This window comes from Protomyctophum bolini, assembly GCF_963924005.1.
Source record: "Protomyctophum bolini genome assembly, chromosome: 21".
NCBI classification, from domain to species: Eukaryota; Metazoa; Chordata; class Actinopteri; order Myctophiformes; family Myctophidae; genus Protomyctophum; species Protomyctophum bolini.
The window spans coordinates 29,446,762-29,470,902 of NC_137882.1; the positions used below are offsets into that span (position 1 = coordinate 29,446,762).

The 24,141-nt window shown below is 44.0% G+C and overlaps 1 protein-coding gene across 1 annotated transcript; it reads right to left on the bottom strand.

Moving 5' to 3' along the window:
- Positions 1–1,245: 1,245 nt before the first annotated feature.
- On the bottom strand, positions 1,246–24,007 carry LOC308336480 (V-set and transmembrane domain-containing protein 2A-like; the record flags this gene model as incomplete). Its single annotated transcript, XM_080793845.1, has 6 exons — positions 1,246–1,402; positions 1,528–1,561; positions 4,285–4,618; positions 5,000–5,050; positions 22,389–22,570; positions 23,932–24,007. 6 exons carry the CDS (start codon positions 24,005–24,007, stop codon positions 1,246–1,248), a joined length of 834 nt encoding a protein of 277 aa, XP_080649971.1.
- Between the last annotated feature and the right edge of the window lie 134 nt (positions 24,008–24,141).

Below are 24,141 nucleotides of genomic sequence, written 5' to 3' on the forward strand. Positions count from 1 at the left end.
GTACTCTTCCTCAAATGTACAGTATGTTGGAGGAGGAGTAAGCAAACCTTTACTGTACATTGTAAATACTTCCTCACGCCCAAAGCTCCACTGAAGCCATCGGGCATCGATCGCGGCAGCGGCAACACAGGGAATATTCCCTTCATAATCAATGAAGCATGCTCCACAGCCGACGTTGCACTGCGTGGCGTTCGCCGCCATTCGGTTCACGTTTTTGACGTCGTTCGAGCGCAATGCCAACGCAAAACAGTTGGTGGAGCTTTGGCGTTATACCCTTCTTGATAACGAGACACACATGGGACGCTGAAGAAGAAAATTCACAAATATCTCAATCGTGATGTGACAGGACATTGTTTTGTGTACTTAATTACTGCAGCACTTAAGTACTATACCAGAACACTTCCTTCTTTGTCACTTTTCAGCAATGGGACAGCAGGGAAATAAATGAAGAATACCATTCTTCCATTAGCGAGACCTCCATCTATAGTGTCTGTTTTTCCACATCAAGTCATCTGTGTGATATTGTAATTCAATGGCTCCTTGATAGTAGCTTGGAGGTGAGGGGCAACTGTGCTATCCATGTGGTGTGATAGAGAATGAGTGAGAGAGGGAGAGAGAGAGAGAGAGGGGGGAGAGGGAGAGAGGGGGTTGGGGGGGGATCTGATACACTATAACATGTCCGTCACCAAACCACAAGCCAGGAGAAGAGCAGCCAGTCCATAGTTGTATGATGTTCTTGTACCTACAAAAGAGAAGGTACAGGGGCTGAAACATACAAAATGCTATAGTGTTTTGTTTATTTATATAATAACCAAATGCTCACATCCATGAGAAAAATCCCTAGAAGTATTAGAATAATTTAAAATAAGATAACATCTGAAAGAAGCAATATTTTTCATACCTATACGTAGTATTACCACAAAACTCATGGAACATGCAACTGTGACGCCTATGTTGTATTCTCGCCCATGGTTTCATTTAACCCATTCTGACCGGGAACCCATTTTTGTGTTAGCATCATGTTATGCTTTAGCTATTGAAAAATAGCAGATCTACAAGCTCATAGCGCGCCACCGAGTGGCGCGCTACGAGCTTGTAGGTCTGCTATTTTTGAAAAATCGAAGAGCGACTGACATTTTTAGAATCTGATCTCGGGTCAGAATGGGTTCATCAGACCAGTGTGTGTCCAGTGGAAACCTCGTACGAATCTGATCTCAGGTCAGAATGGGTTAAGCCTTGTTATGCTCATTGTTGTTCGTCAGCCTGAAACTCTGTGCTTTCTTTGTGGGCAAAGAAACTGCGTCGACCGTCAGACTCTTTGCTCTCCTGGTGGTAATAGCTGAGGGCAGCCGCCGAGGTGGAGGCATTTATCAGTGCCAAGACAGGCCACGCAAAACGCTCACTGTGTGACACAGTTGTCAGCAATAATTTGGCTCCCGTTATTATAATCTCCTGCTATGCAGCTCTGGGAGGATTATCCAACACTTTTACCTCTATTAAGTCAGCAAGTAATATAGCAATATATACCTCTCCAGCTCTGTCTCTGACTTGGCCTGCCTGTCTGCGAGCACGAACAGATATATGGAGCATTCGGGAGCATTGCCTGAACCCGAATGCCCCCCCTAGGGCAGTGGTTCGATCATTCTCAACCTCTTCAGGCCGTGAACCCCTCTAATATAATCATATTTGAACTGGGGATTTATGCGATTGGTTGGTTGACTTTACGTCATATATGGCGGACATTTGACCTATAATTTCTCCTATCATTGTCAAAGGTAAATATGAGACGTGTGGGGACAAGATTTAGGTCATATTTGGCGGACATTTGACCTAATTTCTCCTTTCACTGTCACATGTTGAGACGTGTGGGGACAAAAGCTGTATAGACGAATTCACAGAGGGGTGCCCTGGGCGCGGCCATTACTGAGGTGTAATCCATGGAGCAGGTGCTCCGTAGGCCAGGTGTAGCTAATCAGTGCTGCTGCGCTTAATTGTACACCTCAGTAATGGCCGCACCCAGGCAAGCCTCTGTGAATTTGTCTATAGGGATAGTGTCCCTCACAAATATGAAAGGTCTTAAAAGTCCATCCCAGATGACAGTGAAGACTGTCATCCAGTCTGCCCTCCAAAAACAAAGACTCCGGACCCACAGGTTGAGAACCCCTACTCTAGGATAAGTCATGTGATGACTGTGTGTGCACTGTGCACATTTCGACATACGTTTCTATTGAGTTGTATTCTCATAATATACCAACTAAAGTTTCAGAAATGGTTCTCTTTCAAAAGGCGATTATAAAACGCATTAAATATGAATCCAATATGACACAGTGATATCAAATGGGCTTACAATTTACACGAGTGGTGTTATATTATTGTGCACTAATCCAACGTATCCAATTTATATTTGCATTCCACTTGAGAGTGATGTTGTATTATTATTGCAACGCTGGGTGTTACAGGGTTAATGTTCATGGCAAGACCCACTGTGACAGAACAGGTTGCGTTGCCAGGTTGGGGACATTTTGTTTGAGATACACTTTCACCACGTTCTTAAGCTACAGAGCATGGAAAGCCTCATGAATCAGCATACGTGAGTCAGCCCTTATCATCAGCATACGTGTTGTTCTCTCTAAATAAATAAAAATACAAAATCTCTATCCTGTCACTGTGCCTGTGCTGTAAAACAACACAGGCACAACTCAATTCCAACACAACCAGAATATACGATGGCTGCATCCTAATACCAATATTATATTCCTGGTTTGAAGCCATGATGCAACCTCTTCCTCTTTCGTTCATCTTAATGTCCAGCTTAATGTCATGCAGCCACGCTGCCTCCCGGGTCCAAGATCAAAGAGGCCGGCCTCCGATGGCTGTCATGATTGTGTGGTCGACAGTCTGCTCAAGCTCCCCTCGCTCACACGCTGCACTGTCTGCCAGGCCTCACTGTGGTCGGCAGTCTGGTGAAGCTCCCCTCGCTCACACGCTGCCAGGTCTCACTTCTCCATAAATGTTTTGAAGCAGCCGACCCCATGCAGTGCACAGGTGGGTCAGTAGGGTCCATTGTCAGGGTAGCAGGTATCAACGGTGTCAAGGGGGGCCATCCACTCCTGCGTCATAAACCACTGCATGCTCATGAGCTAGCCTGCGTGATTATCCATGCAGCAACCCCTTTGTCCTCGCTTACTAGAACAGAGAGCAGTTGTCTGTGGTTCCAGTATGATTCACATACTAAAACTAGAAAATGTGCTCCTTGGAACACAGGTCTCCACCAAGCCACGTGGTTATCGTGCCCTCCTGGTGGCGCTATAATACGCCAATGTGAAAAGGGTGTCATTTCTTATTACGCCTTTGACGGCAAATCGACATTCAATGCGCCTGGACCACTAGGGCAGCGGGTGCCCCTGGAAAGTCGATTGTTGATTGATGCGTTCTGTGGCGCTCTCACCTCATGGTCCTACCCCCCCGACCATGAGACTTACTACAGGCCAACTGGTAGTGGTCCTACCCCCCCCATGAGACAAATCCCAAATGTTTATAAACAAATCCCAAATGTTTGTAAACAAATCCCAAATGTTTATAAACAAATCCCAAAATGTTTATAAACAAATCACAAATATTTATAAACAAATCACAAATGTTTATAAACAAATCACAAATGTTTATAAACAAATACCAAAATGTTTATAAACAAATCCCATGAGACTTGGTCCTACCCCCCCGACCATGAGACTTACTACAGGCCAACTGGTAGTGGTCCTACCCCCCCCATGAGACTTACAAATCCCAAATGTTTATAAACAAATCCCAAATGTTTGTAAACAAATCCCAAATGTTTATAAACAAATCCCAAAATGTTTATAAACAAATCACAAATGTTTATAAACAAATCACAAATGTTTATAAACAAATCACAAATGTTTATAAACAAATACCAAAATGTTTATAAACAAATCCCATGAGACTTGGTCCTACCCCCCCGACCATGAGACTTACTACAGGCCAACTGGTAGTGGTCCTACCCCCCCCATGAGACTTACAAATCCCAAATGTTTATAAACAAATCCCAAATGTTTATAAACAAATACCAAAATGTTTATAAACAAATCCCATGAGACTTGGTCGGCTCATGCCCAAGATCTAGTATTTTGTTTTCAAATCCGAACAGTCCCAACAACCGCCCAGTCATGCAGTGTGCATGCTTGTTGTCGCTGCTACTTGTTGCACCAGCTCAGATAGCCTTATTGTTTTATAATAATGACACCCAACCCAGCAGGAGCTTACCTGAGCTGGGGTTGTGTTGAGCCGTCTTGGAGGACGTCGTGCGGGAGCTGGAGGTGGCTTCCTCCACCCTCTGGTCGGGGGAACTCCCGCTGGACTTCCTGGGCTTCTTGTCCGTCAGGTGGAGAGGGGAGGAGCTCTTTTTGGCGGGCGGTGGCGGCGGTGGCCGGCGAGGCCGGGCCGTGGCGTTGACCTTCAGCCAGGCCTGGGCCTTGTGTTCGGCGATCTCTCCGTAGTCGGCGCGAGTCACCCGACACTCGTACAGACCCTCGTCGCTCTCGCCGATCCTGGACAGCTGCAGCTTGTGGGAAATATTGTTGCCTTGAACCCTTACGGTCTGACGGGGCATTGTAGAGGGGCGGAAACAGAGGACAGTATTCAATTTAATTTTACAAAACAACATTTGTTTTCCAATGTACATACATGTATACATGTAAATACAGTACATGTTTTACAAAAATGTTTTACAAATGTAATTTTAGTAATTACTAGATTACTTGAAATAGAATTTAATATTTCAAGACTAGAGTTTGATTGCTATGCTATTCCACAAGCATAAAAACATTATTTGCTATGTTAAATATTGCTATATTAGCTATATTATGTGATGTTGCTCTCGATCTATCTTGCTTTCATGTTCATTGCTGGTCAAATGAGTAAATCCATTAATTATATTGGGATTTAATTGAACTATAGTGTTAATATGGGCTCAACTTACACTTATTTTTGTCCCCTCATCATCAGGGTCTGGTTCTTGTATTATTTCCACCTGTGAATATGGAGACAGACAGACAGACAGACAGACATATTAGCAAAATGAGCTTGCGGAGGGATTTTGGATTAAAGCAGGCATAGAGATTCAGCAGTGACTTGAAGAGGACCGGTTGAAACCGGAATATTCTTTGACCAAAAAAAAAGACAAATCCTTGAAAGATTACGCCTCACAGATTTCATCAGCTTTACCTCATACAATCATATCACAATAGAGGGTATGCGCATGCATAAATTGAGTGAGCTCAACATCGTTTAAGATTGCTTACTGGACTCTGTTTCTGTTTGCATGCGTGGGCTGTCAAGGCCAGAAAGTAGTTTTTTTGCCACTCAGTAGGCGTTCCTGCATAACTTCCGGGTATGACGATGATGTCACTCGCATAGCCTCTATATTAAAGCTTTTGATGCCAATACTTTTGTACTTTTACTCAAGTACATTTTGAATTCCGAACGTTTACTTGTAACGGAGTATAGAACAATTGAGTACTTTTTCCACCGCTGTCATTTCTCTCAGCTTCCCCGCAGCAGTGGCAGAATGTCTGCACGCTTTCCCAAGAGTCCCCATGGCTGATGAAGGAAAGGCGTGTGTATATGGATGGAAGAAAGACATTCATTTCTACTCTGGATCCGTAACACCCTGGTGACTGCATGCCTTCACATGAACACAGCGGAATGATCTCAGCTCAGTCAACAGTCAATACGCCATGTGTGGTGCTCTACGTGGATAAAATGGCCAATCCGCTCAGTCAATGCACACACGCACGTGCATGTGATGTGTGTGTGCGCGCGCACACACACACACACACACACACACAAACAGAGAGAGAGAGAACAAATTGCAATTGTTACGTACGTTGCAGGGCAACATAGTTTTTCTTTTTTTTTACCCGCACCACAGACCAATCATACATATTCTGAAGAAATCCCGGAGACTGACATTCAGTAATTGGGTCTTATGCGAGGCAGGTGTGTAAAACAGAAGAACGGACAAGACCAAGTCTTTTGCCAGGGACACATTTTGCACTTCCTTTGAGGCAAGGAAGTATACAGTAGTGACACATACACTGAAAATGTGTATGTGTGTCAGTCTTTTCACACGACAATAAAATGTACTTTTTTACCACAATTACAGTGTTTTCCCCTCATGGGTAAAAGTGTAGAGTTTCTGACGGCAAAGGCAACAGTTTCCGTTGACACAAGTTCCCCATTATTTTCCCATTCATGTTTCATTTCCAGCGCATGAGTGCCTTCCGTTCTGCAGAGGAACAACACGTCTGGGGACTATCTCAATTTCAATCTCTTGTCTCTCTTTATGGCGGTGCCTTAGCTGTCATCATGCTTCCATTTTTCATCCAATCCTCAAATTGCCTTCTTGTAAAAAATGTTTCCTGCAGTTATATATTGACCATAATGTGGGTAGGGATTGGTGGTCCCTCATGTATTTAGCCTCGGTATGCAGGCTTTTTTTTATTTTCGTTCGCATTTGGCTCACAAAGAGAGGCCTGGGGGAAACAAACGCATTGGAAGATCTGGCATGGGAAGCCCCACTTCATTGTATTTCGCAGCCGCGTCACTCCACATTTCTCCGCTGGGGAGGGGAGGGGAGGGGAGGAGGGGGGTGGGGAGGAGGGGGGTGGGGGGCGAGCGCTCAGATCGGTGAACCACTTGAATTCACCACTAATTGGATCCACCGACTCTAGACCAGAACCTCTAGACCAGAAATCACACACGCTGGGCCAGGCTATAGTCGTCCCTGCCACTATTTGCTTTTTGAGGGGTGCTAGCCCCTCCTATATGCCCAGCTTTCCAGGTGTGTGTGAACACAAACATTGGCTTGTGATTGGCTGATCACCCCATATAGCGATGATTTGATTGGCTGAGCAGAGTACACATATTGAAGCTAAAAGTGAGGGCAGAAAAGTGAGGACGCAAACAAATTGGCCGGACTGAGATGATGCATGATGATAAGAGCGCCCCTCAATTCACACGGGTGTGATTTTTAAATATAGGTTTTGACACCTGACCCACAATCCCCGTCACACTGTCACGTCACCTAACTCTCCGTCGCTCACCCCAGGCAAGCCCCCAGAGACATTTTATTTGACCCATTGAAAAAAGACAAATACACCATAAAAAATGTGCTATTTACAAACCCGTCGCTGATTGCCAATTTCAGTGTATGGGTGAAGCATGGAACCTGCAGCCATGAATCAAATCGTTCTTAATCAACAGTAGACGTTGAAAAGGTAATTCACACTTTCATTTCATCTCGTTTAGACTTCTGTAATAGCCTATACTCTGGCCTCTGGAAAAAATCAATTTCCCACCTCCAAGCAACTGGTTCAGAATTCAGCTGCAAGACTATTAACTAACACTAAGACATGAGAGCACATTCCACCCATCCTAGCTGCACTCCATTGGTTACCTGTTATTATATATTTTAAAATATTATTCATAACTTTTAAAGCCCGGCAGTGTTTGGCTCCAGTGCTACATTAAAGCCTTGCTGCCCCCTATGAATCAGGGCGCTGCCTTAGATCCACGAAAACGGCCCTCCTGAAAGTCCACCCGTCTCGCCTTGTTATACACGGGGCGATCGGGCATGTGCAGTCCGGGCATCCACCCTGTGGAATGCCCTACCTGCCCTACCTGAGCTGAGGCTTGCAAAACCAGTGTCTTCGTTCAAATCACTTCTAAAAAGATCTCTCTGTTAAAGTGTTTTCTTAGCGGTTTCTGCAGCCTTTGTTTTAAGGTTATTTTTTAACATTACATTAAATTTCAGAGGCGAAGTGATGTCGGCAAGGTAAATGTAGGCCTCTATGAAAACACTACTGTCCCATTGTGTTAATTAAATTGAATAACATTCGATTGTGGGTTCATAAATATAGGCCTAGACAAGGAGGTTTATTGTGCAGTCAAAGTTATCAATACAAGCTAGTTAATTCAGCATTATTTTATTGACTTGTCAGGCCAGTATACGGTAGGCCTCAGGCCTACCAATATAGGCCTCAGGCCCACCATACCAGGCCTCAGGCCTATACCATTGCGTGGCAGATCTATGCACGGAATATCTATGTTCACAGTGAAAGGGGGTGTCGTTGAGAAGAACCACACGCATACTCACTATGCATATTTCATCTGGGAAACCCAGCCATTGTTATGTGCTGCTCCTGTAAAGCTCTTTGTGAATAAAATTCATTATCATTATCATCATTAACCATAATTGTCGCAGCAGTCCACCCAGGCGGGGGAATTGGCATGAGTTGTTGTTGTGAACACATTGTTGTGAACACTTTCCCAGTAACTCCCCGAGCCTCCACCGCATCGTTGAGTTTACCTACCAGGTTTTCTGCAAGTGTCGGGCATATTCGGTGTGACGGCTGACTGAGGATGCATTAACGTGCACTCCTCTTCAATATATTGGCATGCAATTGTCAAATAGCTTCTCTGTGGTGACTGCCATCAAACACGCGTAAATTCATATAGCCAGTTGCACTTTTAGCTTTATGTTTTCTTTAAAAACTCGACAGACCTGTGGTGTAACAGTCTGTTCTGCAAGGCAGCAACTCCCGAAAAACCCTCGCCATTGACCACGCCGATGGGCAATATGTCCTTTTTCGACGACGTTATACGTAACCTCATTATCATTCTTTAATAAGCACAGAACACCACTTCTCTTTACGCGCTTCATGCTGTGTATTATTTTTGTTCTGGGTGGAAGTCGCGCGTGGTTGCAGGGACTCAGCACTTATATATTTTTCATTTTATCAGTTAGCCGTTAATGTTTGTCGTTTATTCATTTTGTTAACGGATAACGGTTATGGGGGTTGGCCATCCCTATAGTCCAACGTTATATTCAGAATGAATGCTTGTAAACAATTGAGGAATAGGAATACTTTTATTCAGGTTCCATGTAAACAGTTGGGTATGAATCTCTGTTCGGAATGAATACATGTTGTGCATATAACCGCAGCCTACTGGTAAGGGAAAACTCAGCTCCACTGGTTTATCTTCTTCAGGAATCATTTCTGAAGAACATCCCAGTGATTCCTGAATAGTAATAATAATAATAAAACTTTATTTGTATAGCACCTTTCATGACATGAAATGCCGCTCAAAGTGCTTTACAGAGCAATGGAGAAAAAAGAAAAGAAAAGCAAGGCATAAACATTAAAAAAACAAGCAGTAATGCAATACAGTGAGGACATGGATAACAACAAATAAAAGATCAATTGAAAGCAAGGGTGTAGAAGTGGGTCTTGAGCTGTTATGTTATGATGAGTGCGGACTCTATTTCTTTCTCATGTACTGCCTTTTGTCCAACACCTGGGCTAGAGTGGATGTGCATTCTCTATTACCTTTAACCAGTGCACTAGATTGACTAGAAGACCATATATGTATGTATACTGTATACTGTATAAATGTATACATTTATAAAGGTGCCATTTGTTCTTATGCCTTTGATGGCAATTGGATGATTTGAGGCATTTTGTTCCAAAAATGTGTTTTGCAAAAATCCACCTGTTGGTGGCGCTATAACAGGCCAATGTGAAAAGGGTGGGATATATCCCTCAGCCTAGTAGGAAAGTGCATGAAAGATTCCATGTAAATTGCACTCTGCGTTCATGATTTGAGGCTTTTTGTTCATAACGGGCCAGTCCTGCAAACTTTGAAAGCCAATGTTAGCCAATTAGGATGGAATATAGAATATAGATATAGTTTCTCAATAGATTTGTCATCTAGGAGGGAAAATAAACCAATTGATCCCCCATGTAAATCGCATCGTGACATGTCAAACTAGGGGGTTTTCATGATTCTGAATCCATTCCAAGCATTAGTTTTGCACAAAAAACACTCCTTGGGCTAAAAAAAACAGCCATAGCCGTCATCACATAATATGTGATGAGGTTTTTTGTGCAAAACCAATGCTTGGAATGTTTCTTATAGCGATCAGCCAGCCATGTAACTAAAAAAGTAATTCCACATTTTCTGGGCCAGTCTCACTCTATGACCCCTGACATATTGTGGATGATTGATGCCTCCATCCGCAGAGCAGATATCGGCGCGCCTTTTTGACTGACAGTTTAAAATGACTCACTTCACACAGCTGAAGTGGTTTCTGTCTAGACGCACCTGAGTGCATCGCAATCAGTGAAGTCTCTCTCTTCCTGTTCTCCCGCCTTCCCTTTCGATATTTTTCTTTAACTCAATTACATTTCCACACCCACCCCTTATTCCCCTCACTGTATGTTTATTTGACCTTTTTACTAACCTTTTAATACATACTTTTATTAACACTGTATTAATAATCAATCAATCAATCGTGTGTGTGTGTGTGTGTGTGTGTGTGTGTGTGTGTGTGTGTGTGTGTGTGTGTGTGTGTGTGTGTGTGTGTGTGTGTGTGTGTGTGTGTGTGTGTGTGTGTGCGTGCGGTATCTGTTATCCCTTGGTTCGCACAACAAGGTAGTTGAACCCGTTGGCCGCCTCGTTATCCACTCGTATCACCGGCAGTCTTTGACTTTATTAAGTTTCATAAACGTGTTGCTTGCTAGAAATAGCATCCCATGGCTGAGACAGAGAGTCATGGCGTTCAGACTATGTTGTTGCTTGCTACTGTAGTTGCTAGCATCCCAAGGCCGAGAAGGTCGGCTAGAGGCAAAAAGTGTCTGGTTGCCTAGAGACGAGGTAGCCAAATCGGCAGCCAATGAGAAAGATAGCTTGCTATAGTACGGCCACTACAGCAGCCAATGAGAAAGATAGCTTGCTATAGTACGGCCACTACAGCAGCCAATGAGAAAGATAGCTTGCTAGTAAGTGAAAGGCAAAGCGATCGAACATATACTGTAGACCAGCTCAGCTGTGCTTATACACAGCAGCTGGTAAAAAAAAACACTTTTCAGTTGATTTTTAATGTCCTATACACTCGAAAGAACATGTGTCACAGGGCTTGAATCCGAAGTTCCAAACAATTAAGTTCAGAATGTATAGCCTACAGAACACACATGGACTTATTCACAGTCAACATTGGTCATGCACTTCAGTCTGCCATATTGCCAACACCGGAAACAATTATGGGCACAGGAAAATAGTTTCGACTGACCGAGGCACCGAGCAGTATATTCTGTGAGCTCCTTTATTCCCGTACACTTCAAGCCTCTGACCACCAGCCTGTGGACATGGCCCATAAGCTGCCATGTCTAAATAAAACAATGAGATGACACGTATAGCCTATATAATATATAATATAATGGCTTGTACTAATGGTTAGTATTTTACTTGTTTGAAGGAAAGATTCCTCTAAACTTGATTAAAAAGCACAGCCAACTCCTAATAGGAAAACCTCCCAGCTGTCATCTCTCTCTCTCTCTCATGCACGCATGCATGCATGCACGCACGTACGCACAATCACAGGGAATCAGCGATTAGACATGTACCACTGCAGCATGCAGCCATGCACCCACCATCCTATTATCCTTATGTTGTGCTGAGCTTTTTATGTTCCAGTGTGTGTGTGTGTGTGTCACAGTGTGTGTGTGTGTGTGTGTGTGTGTGTGTGTGTGTGTGTGTGTGTGTGCGCGCGTGCGTGCACTTGTGTTAATGTAAGATGTAAGCAGGGACCACCCGTAATCCTTCTGGTATATAAACCATCGCTTGCAGTTTAATTACAGCCCTTCATTCCAAACCTCACGGCGCCCCGTCGTCTCAACCACGCCATGGAAATTACCCCAATGTTAATCCAAGAGTAAGTGCTTTTGACAAGTTACCACTTTCTCTCTCTCTCTCTCTCTCTCTCTCTCTCTCTCTCTCTCTCTCTCTGTCTCTCTCACACACACACACACACACACACACACACACTCACACACACACACTCTCTCTCCCTCTCAGGCGCAGAGGTGAAGAAGCAGCATGTGTGTAATGTCACGTTGTTGAACTAGGCGATGGAAATCATGTGCGAGAGATGTGCATGACTGAACCGAGTGGGAGATCTCGGTTAAAACTCGATAAATTATGTAAAGTGAAACGTTCAGAATCAAACGATTTAAACCAGGGGTGAGCAACTGTGTGTAATGATGGAGAATTGGACATATATGGCCACTACATTTCCACACTTCCACACATCTTTGAGGTTTTTGATTTGTTTTGCATAAATCAGTGCTATTGAACACCCTTTACGTCTGTGTCTTGGTACTGAGCAATGAATAGTATTAAAAGGCGATTTGGACAAAACCTCTTAACTCCATTGGACCCTCAAACTGTCCGCTAAGGCAGCTTACTCCAACACCTTATCTCCCCCCTCTCACGCAAGTGCATTAATTGTCAATATACATAAAGTCAGTAAGTCAGAATACCATCTTTGATGAGGCAGTATTGCATATATATTTTAATACCAGTAAGATGCCTGAGGGCGAGAAGCACATCCCCCTGGGTGACTTTAGCATGGGGGGGAGATCAATATATGGAGTGAATTCCGTACTGCCCATATATGGTGTCTTGAGTGTACAGGGTTTGATGAGGTCAGATCAACACATGGAATGTCACAGAACACGTCAGCTCCATAATCCCGAAACATAACATTTGTATTTAATTTCAAATGCAGTTATAGTTATACTTATGTTTAACTTCATGAAATCAAATACAAATACATTGGACAAATTTGCAATAAAATGTTAATCCACGTGAAGGTGGGGGCCCCATTTGGCCCCCGGCACTGACAGTTGCCCGTGTATGATTTAAACGAACTGAATACTAGTGGTAATGATTCGTATAGCCCCTGGAATGTATTAATACAGGCTCTCCACTTACTCATGGCTTACGTTGGAGATCTCTGTAGAGGAGATATTGAATAAACAAGACGGTGGCCGCACACACCAATAGCTAGAGTACCAATATTTATTAGGACAGCAGGTAAGACAGGAATATCCAACGTTTCGGCGGTTAAGCCTTCATCAGGGAATACAGGGCACATAATGGTTCACAAATATGGTGCCAGAGAGTCATGCTCTTGTTGGAGATCTCTGACAATTTTGTTGACTATGACAAAAACATTTCGTCGAGTCCGTCGACTACCTTTTATCACTAACAAACTAGATAATAACTAAGCTAAGCTGACTAAAACTATAAGACTAAATGTATTGACAATTTCGTCAACAAATACAAACTAAAACGTTAGGGAGGGACTAGTGGAGAAGAGATCCATGCAGCAGAACTGAAAGACAAGTCATGTTTTGTTGCACTTGAGTGTTGCACTCTGGAAATAGCAGATCTACAGGCTCAAGCGTGACGTGTTGTGAGCTTGTAGATCTGCTATTCTCAGCATGCAACCAAGTGAAATTAGTATCAGGCATTTAGACGCCACCAAAGGTGCCAAAATACATTATAGTTGACAAACTGTAGATTCAGTCGACTAACATTGTGTAGACAGTGAACACTGAGTCATGATTCTGTCTGTTGTAGACTTTTATTATGTAGTGATGTCTACAGCCCTACTGTTTCCTGTTTTGCCTATAGTTGTTTGCCTGTCTTGTCTCACCTCCCTGATAACCACTTTTCTCCATCTTGTGTCCTGTTAGTCTCCCAGCCAATCCCGGTGTTGATTGTTAGTTCTGTTCACCTGTGTATTCTCTCTATGTCTACTTAAACCCTCAGTTCCTTGCGTTCCCTGCCAGATCTTTTAGATGCTGTTCATGGTGTTATGGTTGGTTACAGACAGTCCTGTAACCTGTTCCTCTGTGTTTCCAGAAAATTAATCAGTGTTAATTTGACCTGCTCTGCCCCTGCCTGTCTGTTTTTTACATCCTACATCCCCCGAGTCGCACCGTGACTGTAACTAACTAAAGACCATGAAACACAAGACATGACAGCAGTGAGACAGTATAGATAAATATATAAGATACATATAAATACGCCTGTGATCTCTCAACCAACTTTTGATTTCTGCTTCATGACCGGCCAAACATGGGTATAGGTGTGGGGCTCCGCACAGCCCTTGGCCTTGTATAGCAGCCAAAGCCTGAAGGGTCCACAATGGTGTGACTGTTTGTCACGACAGACCCCTGGACATTATTCGTGCCAAAGTTTGCAGCAGCCTGCGTGGCCCATGAGGGGGACATTAATTCAAGAGAATACACAATCTTCTCTTTCAATCGGAGACAAATCAAAGCAGGAAATGGAGCAGAGATGTGGATGACTTACGACTCCTAACAACGGCTGCGCCCACCGATCTATAAAAAAAGATTATCTGCGCGAGGCAGCACATGAGTGCACATCAGTGTGTCATAACTGTTATGGTGCGACCATACATTGTGACTAATGTCCCTCAGACTACAGCCCTTGCTAGTGGACCCGTGAAGCAATTAAAGTCACAATCAATGTCCTGAATCAAAACACAGCGACAGCTCAATTATCCTTGGATATATCGAGAGCCTTGAAAAGAGCTCCACTTCACAGCTTCTCCCTGCCTCTTTCTGACTCTCTCTCTCTCTCTCTCTCTCTCTCTCTCTCTCTCTCTCTCTCTCTCTCACACACACACACACAAGCACACAGGGTTTGTGTGCAGGGCTGGACTGGCCATAGGACGTACCGGATATATATATATATATATATTATTATTTTTTTTTTTTTTTTTTATATATATATATATATATTTTTTTTGACAGGCAGGCAGGCAGCCCAATATGTGGCAGGCCACCAGGAAAGGTCCGTGCATGCTGCCATTCTGCCATGATCATTTCACTGTACCTGTATCAGTGAGTGACACATAAACCCTCTACAAAGGGTTGTGTGGTTGTCTGTTGGTCATTTATGTTGTTCTGTCAAAGTGGTGGTATTAGGGCCTTGTTTGTTTGTGTGTGCCTCGACGGAGCGGGCCGTATGGTTTCTGCTATCTGTGCGCTGGTTGTGGTGGGCCGGTCTGGACCAAATTCGCGCGAAAATGACCGGGCCGAATTGTTGTCCCAGTCCAGCCCTGTTTGTGTGTGTGCCTCCTTGTGTGCATGCAGTGTGTTAATCCTCTTCGTGCTGGGTAGCACATAAGGTCTTCACCAACGAACGCCTTAATGCTGCAGTCGGCCCCTGCAGGTCCATCCCAACTCTTTAATTTCTCTCTCCACTGATCTTCTCCAGGTCTCTTTGGGCCTCATGCCTCTTTTTCCTTTCCCAGGTGGTTTCTTAGACCATGGATGATATGGAGGGATCATATCTCCAAACTTGCCTTAGGAACGGGATCCCCCAGCAGGCCAGAATGAAAGTTTGTTGCCCTGGAGAGGGAGGTCTGGAGCTCTCTGCTGGATCTGTTGCCCTACGGCTAAGCAGCTGAAGATGGATGGCTTATTTTAGCCTGCATGGCGCAGCCACACTTCACCCGCTCCCCTGTTGCATATGCATATGCCCCGAGGCGGATTAGCCCATGGGCGCAGTGGTATATTAGTATCGCAACGCGAGGCTATAGGATTATTTCATGTTCTCTGCTCTCCTCAAAAAGCGTGTGCATGCAGGACAGTTCAGTGAGAACATTCAATTTGCTGAGAGGGCGGATTGGATTATAAGTGCTTTTTTACAGGAATGCCTCGGGCACCGCGGAATATTGATTGTATCATTTCTCACACTCCACGTCTCCGGTTCACTCAAATGTGAGTCATTGCTGTCTATTATCCCCTTTTCTGATGTGTGCGACCTCTAAGTTCATTTTATTTTCCAACATTACCCATGTGAAATCGAGTGAACATGGATTCCTTCTGAGAGCCACGACCTTGCTTCCCACTGGCGCTGCCTGTCACAACACATTCACACTGAGCTGCTCACCACCACCTCTGCTGGCCATTGTGCAGCATTATTTCCACCAGAACAAATTGACCTAAAGCGTCGCGAAAAAGGTTGTTTGACGTTATCCACGCAAGGGACTCAACGATGGAATACATTCGACATTGTTATTGTGGTGGATTGTATGTTTTGATTAAAAGCATTCCGTTTGCGGGCCAAATCTGCTGCTGTGTGTGCTGACAAACACTATAGTTTACGAATCATTATTTAGAAGACAATATGGGTTCTAATTGGTCACCCAGGGCACCTGATAAGGAACTGGTTGGAATAACATGTTCCTTCCATGCACTACGTCCTACGGTCCTATGGGGGAATTTACTGATGCTTCCTCGCCACATATAGGAAGCGTCAGTGAATCCTCGCTATGAGTCTGGCTGCGCCAGGCTAGGAAACTCCCTCCTGGCTGTCAGGTGATAAGAAGCAGCAGCCTGTGCACTCCTCATGCATTGAAGGAAGATTATACAACCGTGAGTTAAGTGCATGTTGCCTTGATGTGGACTGTCCAATTTAATGTTGCAAATCAACCACAGTTCTGGGAATTATGTTGCAGCAAGTGGTTGCAGCGTTGAACTCTGCTCAGACATAACAGTTTGTTCTGAATGATGATGTTTACGGTGCAAACTGTTTGTAAATCAATCATAATCTCGTAATTCCTTGGACCATTCTGTGGCAAATCTCGTGTGCACAGCTAGTCTGCACTCTGCACACCAAAAGTAAGCCAAGGAAGTGTAGCGCCAAGCAGTTATTTCCCATCATCATCATAATCATCATCATCATCACCTTTATTTATACTCGGAAATACAATTTTCAATGTAGCCGAGGTTACAATTCACTAATACAGTCAAAACAATAAATCAACTCAACATTATAAATCAGGATACAATTACAAAGGAACTTAAATGCAGAACAACCAGTAAAATAGATCAATTGAAGCAGGAGAAAATTGTTCCGGAGCATTCCTTTGAACTGACCGAAGGATATGGCAGGGAGCTCAGTTTTAAGGAATTCTGAAGTTCGTTCCACGAGGTTGGGACATTGACAGAAAAAGCTGTCTTGCCCAACTCTGTCTGAGCCTGAGGAACCTTGAGCCTTAAGAAATCACTAGAGCGGGTCTGATAGGCGCTATTGTTCAGTTCCAAACAGATATAGTCAGGGAGCATCTCAGCAATGGCTTTCATTTCATGTTTTACACGGTTTGAAATATTGTACTTGAAATCAAATCAAACCTTATCTATTTACCACATTTCTAACGACCAAGGTCGTACGCAGGCACACACGCACGCACGCACGCACGCACGCACGCACGCACGCACGCACTTGACCCCCACAGACATGCACGTTCATTGTAAACCCTCCATTACAGCTGTGTCTGGATGTAATGAGCAAAAGGTCGATGCGGGCAGTTATCAGATCTGTGTGTGTTGTATTGACAGCTGATTATTATCTCAGCAAGACTGTGGAGGCCAGGGCCATGGATTTATGATAACCTGCTGTCCTGCCCATACAATTTATACATTGTGTTTATTAACCCATTAACGCCTAGAACAGAAGGGGTGTGTGTGTGTGTGTGTGTGTGTGTGTGTGTGTGTGTGTGTGTGTGTGTGTGTGTGTGTGTGTGTGTGTGTGTGTGTGTGTGTGTGTGTGTGTGTGTGTGTGTGTGTGTGTGTGTGTGTGTGTGTGTGTGTGTGTGTGTGTGTGTGTGTGTGGGGGGGGGTATCCACCCATCCATTCCTGGGACATGTGAGAAAGGTCCAGTAAAAAAGAAAAAAAAACTGATGTGGGCAGGGAAACAAACAAACCTAGCTGAGAAAGGTCCTTATTTGGGATTTAATTTGGCAATGACACTCTGAACAAAATATAGAAGCCATTAGTATCCCTATGTGGCCACCAGGGGAAGGAATCATCACACAACACGACCATCCTCAAGAATAGTTGCGCTGTCAACACAGTCTCATACTTCAGTAGAGACTCAATGTGTCCTTTGGCTTTGCTTTGGAGACTAACCTTTCCAATGTAATGATCAAATCTACAAACAATATAGCCTGGGTCACCAAAACAGCCTAAAATCTCGGTAACAGCCTGATCCTTATGGCCCACAAACCTAGTTTGACCGATTGGAGAGAGAGAGAGACGCCTGCAGTGTCACTTATCGTCCCTCACTGTCTCCCAAATATGCATTCGCTTGTATGAGTCCCTGAGGAAATACGACAATTCAATTCACGATTGTATAGAAAAGGGATGCACTTGCTATAGCACAATAATACGGTCCAGCAGATGTGCAATGCACCAGGTATATGCACAGTTTGGTTGGGAGACTCTGTGACGACAGCAAAGTACTGAAACCTTTGTACTGGCCTTGCATGCCCATCTGTTGAATTACACAATTCTGAATATTAATGTCCACCTTTTCCAGGCATGCTTTCAGTAGCTCCCCCAAAAGACTCCCCGGTTGATGACTCACATGCAGCCCTCCAGTCCTATACGAGCCTCTCGTGGACCACATCGGTGACATACTGCAAGGTTGTCCTTGAGGCAGTTCCAGAGAGAGTGTACAAATGGAACCAAATGGAACCGGTTCCATTTGTACACTCTCAGAGTTAAATTAACATTGATTTTACAATATACATTGGGAGTCCCAAAGATGGAAATGCCATTAAATGGGGGTCTGTAGACTAATAAATTCATGTCAAACTGGGGGGGGGTCCTTGAAATTAAAATGGTTGTGAATCACTGCTAGAGACGTAGAAATCTTCTCTCATGGGGGGGGGGGCACTGGAATATCTTTTAAAATGGGGGTCTGCGGGCTAATTGCGAACGCAGTGATTGCGAACGCAGTGAGCACTTACTATGAGACCTAGCAGATCATGTCTGTCTGTGTGTGTGTCTGTCTGTCCGTCTGTCCCGCTTTTGTGCCCATATATGGAGCTGAGAGATGTCCCGCTTTTGTGCCCATATATGGAGCTGCAAGTGATTTGTTTGTGATTGATGCAAGTGTCTGTCCCGCTGTTACGTCACCATGACTCAGCCATAACCATATAAGGAGTCCCCAAAGCAGCTATACGTCCAAAACCCAAATATGTACAAGCTGCGTTCGCTTCCCGCGTTTGCGCGTCTTACTGGTTAGTGTCAATTTGGGGGGTCCTTGACATGAAGAAGTTCATGGGAACCAGTGACACTCATACCGTATCTGAGTATCACAGCACACTGGTCTGTGGCGGTAACATCCTGCCTGGTGTCAATCTGCACAGAAGACATCCCTGCCTTACTTACATCATTAGCAATTCATTGTTTTATTTTGCATGCTGATTATGTCAATTACTTTGTCGACAGATCTATGGGAGAGCAGTGTAACCAACGATCCTCATGCCTTGAGCACCATGCAGCCCCATGTTGACTTTTTTTTTTTTTTGCATGCATTCATCAACATGCTCAGATTTGTTCAGCAGCATAATCAATTCCAGGAAGTTTCCGTGAGCAATGGCCATGTGCTCTATATAACCCATTCAGGACGGGAACCCCTTTTGGTGTTTTATAGGCCCAGGCTACACGTATACAGTTGTATAGGTCATTGACCTTGTCCGTTTATCTTTGCAGAGGTTTGCGTTATCTGTGCATTTCACAATGTTAGATATATGTCCACTAGGGGGAGTAGAGAGCTATGTAAAGATCTGCGACCAGTCAAAGCCATCGAGAGAGAGAGAGAGATCTTTTGCAAAACGCAAAATTCGTTGTGCGTTTGGGCCTTTCAGCCACATGCAAACGGCATTTTCGAAAATATCCGGATCAGTGGATCTGTGTAGTCATGCGAAACGGAGCTTTTGAGCGCTTATTAGCGCATACCATTTTTACTATAATTAGGTGCCTGCATGGGAACTACACATCCCATTGTTCATGTTTATACATCACTGTTAACAACTTTAAAACGTATCATTATGTTGCATCAACTGCAGTAAGCAAAGGCTCTGCTCTGCTGCATCCAATAATACATATCAGCCTATACTAGTCCAGTGCGGACTGGTTTCATTTCATTTGTATATTGGTGCCGAGTGCGAAGCTTGAACAATAATAGGTTAATTGCGGACCGCTGCAGATAAACTGGATATTAACCTATACCAATAAGGACCCACGCCAAATGCCATTGCGCAGTACACCAACACATCTATGCGTGGTGTGTGCATAGCCGCATGTGCAACTATATTCTCGTGCTGTATTTTGCTCTCCATTTCATGGTCATGGTCATGGAGGGAGAGAGAGGGAGAGGGTGCAGAGAGAGAGAGAGGTGTGAATGCAATCTCATATAGCGTGGTTGGTGAGAAGAAAGTATACAGTGGGTCGCCGTGCGCATATATGACACATCTCTCTCCTGTTTAGGTAATAAAGGGCGCACCCTTGACTGCAACTTGACTGGAATGTGCGTGCGTAGCCTACGTGACATTTATTATACACCTCTACAAGCTGACAACTGGTTGTGGACGCGACACTTCTATAGGTCTGACTGCTATTATTTTCTGTGCAGGACTTGCCAAGTCGCCAGAGCAATGATAAAGTGTCTATCATCTTTAAATGATATGGAGAGAAAAGTCGAACGTCGGGATTTGGAGATTTACACACATTTGCATGTGACATGCTGACAGACAATGAAATAAACATGTTCCACTTCCACTCACAATTTAGGTGGCTTTTAAAATGCGGTACTTATTCCTTCATTAAAAAAAATATGATTGGCATTTGGCACCTCAAGTGTAAATATAAAATCAAATATAATATAGCCTACAATAATTGAAACCTGCTACTGCAGTGATTTTAGCCTGTGTTTTAGCCTGCTGATTTCTTATCGTCTGCACCATTGTTAAATTGACGCACACACACACACACACACACACTCCTCTCTCTCTCTCTGTCGATCTAATTAATTAGTCTCATGTCATGCAGCTGCGTGTAGTTTCCGGATCCTGCCGAGCTGCCTATGCCATAGAAAGCATACAGTAGGTGAGTCCCAGTCTACTGACATAGAAACATAAGGTTTTAGGATTTAGAAGCTTTTTTTTTTTGTTTTTAATCGGCCTCAGGTCTAAATGGGCTTCAGATTTGGTGCCTCTAAAACGAAGACCACACTCTCCAATGAATTTAACCACCTCTATGATACGGGACATTACTTGATGTTTATTTATGACCTGGTCACGGTGAAGAGACATTTTGTTTTCCACCAAGCAGGATCTTAATGTCTGCATGGCTGGCCGTCATAAAATATGCCTCTGCAACATCTCGGTGGAATTGTGCTCTTTCATGCTCTTCTACTCTCAAATGAACATGTAAATCCCCCCTTTATGAATTGATTGTGACGGTTAGCAGGCTTTGCAAGAGCCAAAGATACTGAGCAGTAAAGGGATTGTTTTATTTATTTTTGCCTCACAGTATGTAAGCCACTTTCTCGCCGTTCACCATTCTTGGTTTCATTATTTTGGCCTTTTCTGGGGAGTTGTTGAATATAGTAAGAAAGAAATACCCAGATTGAAATCTTTGTTGGCTGGACGTGAATGAAAATCAAAGCCTGCCTCTGTGGCTCAGCATCCACATTGCTGGACCCTGCCTCTGTCTGTGAGGACTGGACTGTAACATCAACATCTGTATGAGGAAACACATCAGTAGGCCTAACCAACAGCTGGATTAGACTATCTATGACTAATGGTCCTTCTTTCCAATGATAGCATGAGTTAAGTCTACCAGAAATAAAGACAATGACAAAATAATCACACTCGTGTGAAGTGAGGGGCCGCTCTTATCATCATGCAATACATCACATTCCGTGCTCAGCCAATGACATTTTCACTATGTGGTACGCACAAACACACACAACTGGCCAATCAAATCATCACAAATGTGGTACACTGTACGCAAACACACACAACTGGCCAATCAAATCATCACAAATGTGGCACACACACAAACACACAAAGCTGGGCATAGGAGGGGCTAGTAGTGCTCCTACAAATTAAAATAAAATCACACTTGTGTGAAGCGAGGGGCACTCTTCATACATGTTGAGAAAATCACGTCATCGCTATGGGGTACACACATTGATCAGCCAATCACGTCACCGCTATGGGGTACACACATTGATCAGCCAATCACATCATCACTATGGGGTGCACACATTGATCAGCCAATCACATCATCGCTTTGGGGTATATATACACACATTGCTCAGCCAATCACATCAGCGCTATATGGGGGTATACACACAGACACACAAAGTTGGGCATAGGAGCAGCATAGCACCCCTCAAAAATAGAATACGGTAACATAAAAGCACGTGAAGCTAATGATTTGGTTCCTGTTAATTGAACTCCCATTCTGCTCGACAAATATAGACGCGGTGCTCAAAAACGACGCTTGGCTCGGCCAAATGCAATCGAGTTGTGTTGAAAATGAAATCAAATCAAATCAAATCAAATCAAATCAAATCAAATCAAATCAAATCAAACACTTGTTGGATCATCCAAGACCCAACTAAGTACCTCTTCTGGCTCCTCCTCCTCCTCCTCCTCCTCCTCACTGTCAGTGGGTTCCTCCGGTGCTCTGATGAACCACCACTGCATCTCCAAGTACACGGACGGCGCTCCGCTCTGGAAGGCACACGCCATTTCAATGTTCTGGCCCTCCTTGGCTGTTTGATTGACAGGGCGATCAGTGAATGTTCCTGCAAAGATATACATGGGGGAGAGAGAGAGAGAGAGGGGGAGGGAGAGGGAAGGAGGGAGGGAGGGAGGGAGGGAGGGAGGGAGGGAGGGAGGGAGGGAGGGAGAGAGAGAGAGAGAGAGGGGGGGGGAAGAGAGAATTCTGGTTGTAAAAATAAGATTTATAAGATAAAGTTTCCCTTGGAACGTATACAGTTCTTACAAAAAGCAAGCCTTTTTGAAAATCACACCTGTGTGAATTGAGCTGTACTGTACTGTACTGTACTGTACTGTACTGTACTGTACTGTACTGTACTGTACTGTACTGTACTGTACTGTACTGTACTGTACAAGCTCTACTCCCTGGCCTGTGTGTGTGTGTGTGTGTGTGTGTGTGTGTGTGTGTGTGTGTGTGTGTGTGTGTGTGTGTGTGTGTGTGTGTGTGTGTGTGTGTGTGTGTGTGTGTGTGTGTGTGTGTGTGTGTGTGCGTGCGTGCGTGTGTGTGTTAGGCTGCGCAACAGTGACACTTGGTGGTGAAAAATATGCTATTTCCGTGCTCAGGCCCAGGGACACACACCCAGGGACACATGCAGCCACTCATCCAGGGACACACATAGCTGTTTCGTTGCACCACTCAAAAATATAAAACAGCACCACATGGGCCCAGAACTGCGTCACATTAAATGTATTGCATATGGTTGCTATACTGTAGATCAGTATACTCGATAAAAATGGCATTTAGTCACTTTGGGTTTGATCATTGACATTTAACATAATGTAGGCTAGGCTACCTAATTAAATGGTGCAATATGACAGAGACAGACACGCACGCAAACGCACACACTGTTAATAAATAGCCTACTTCAATCAATCATTAAATCAAGCAATATACTCCAGACATAATCACGAGCAGCGCGGACGGACGGAACACGGACGGACAGAGTAGTTAAGGGAGCCGCTGTCCATGGTGCTGAAATAGCGACAGCACTCATTCCCTCGCGCTGGGTGAATTAACAACGAGACTATACCTATAAGTATGCAAGCAGCCAAACGAGCTCTGACTGCAACAAGTCAGCCTGCATAGCTGTTATTGCTTTCCCTCATTTATAGTTGTGCTGAGAGAAAGCCCTTAATTATCTGCACAACTGGACTGGTAAAGCGGAATTGACACTGTGGGCTAATATCACAAAGTGTGAGCAACAGTGCAGCCTCATTAAACAATGACATGGTAACAACGTAACATTATAGCCTATCTGTCGCCTCCAATAGTCTGTGTTGAGTTTCTTATAAGCTATAATTAACAAAAGGTTGCGTTTACATACACAGCACTTTTAACACTTTCTTTAACCATGGACGCCACCCCAGCAAGCTTAATCTTTCTTACCTTCAAATGAGATTCCAAATCGGACACAAAACCCGACTAAGAAAACAAATCCAACAGTATCATGAGAAGTCCACATCGTTCCAAATAGAGGTCGAGGGAGAGGATGAAATCACGCTTTAGCCGAACGAAAACAATAAACCGATTATTTCCACGCCAGAAAATATATACGCCAACAAAGTCAAAAGGGTCGCGGGGTGGATATGTTTGAAC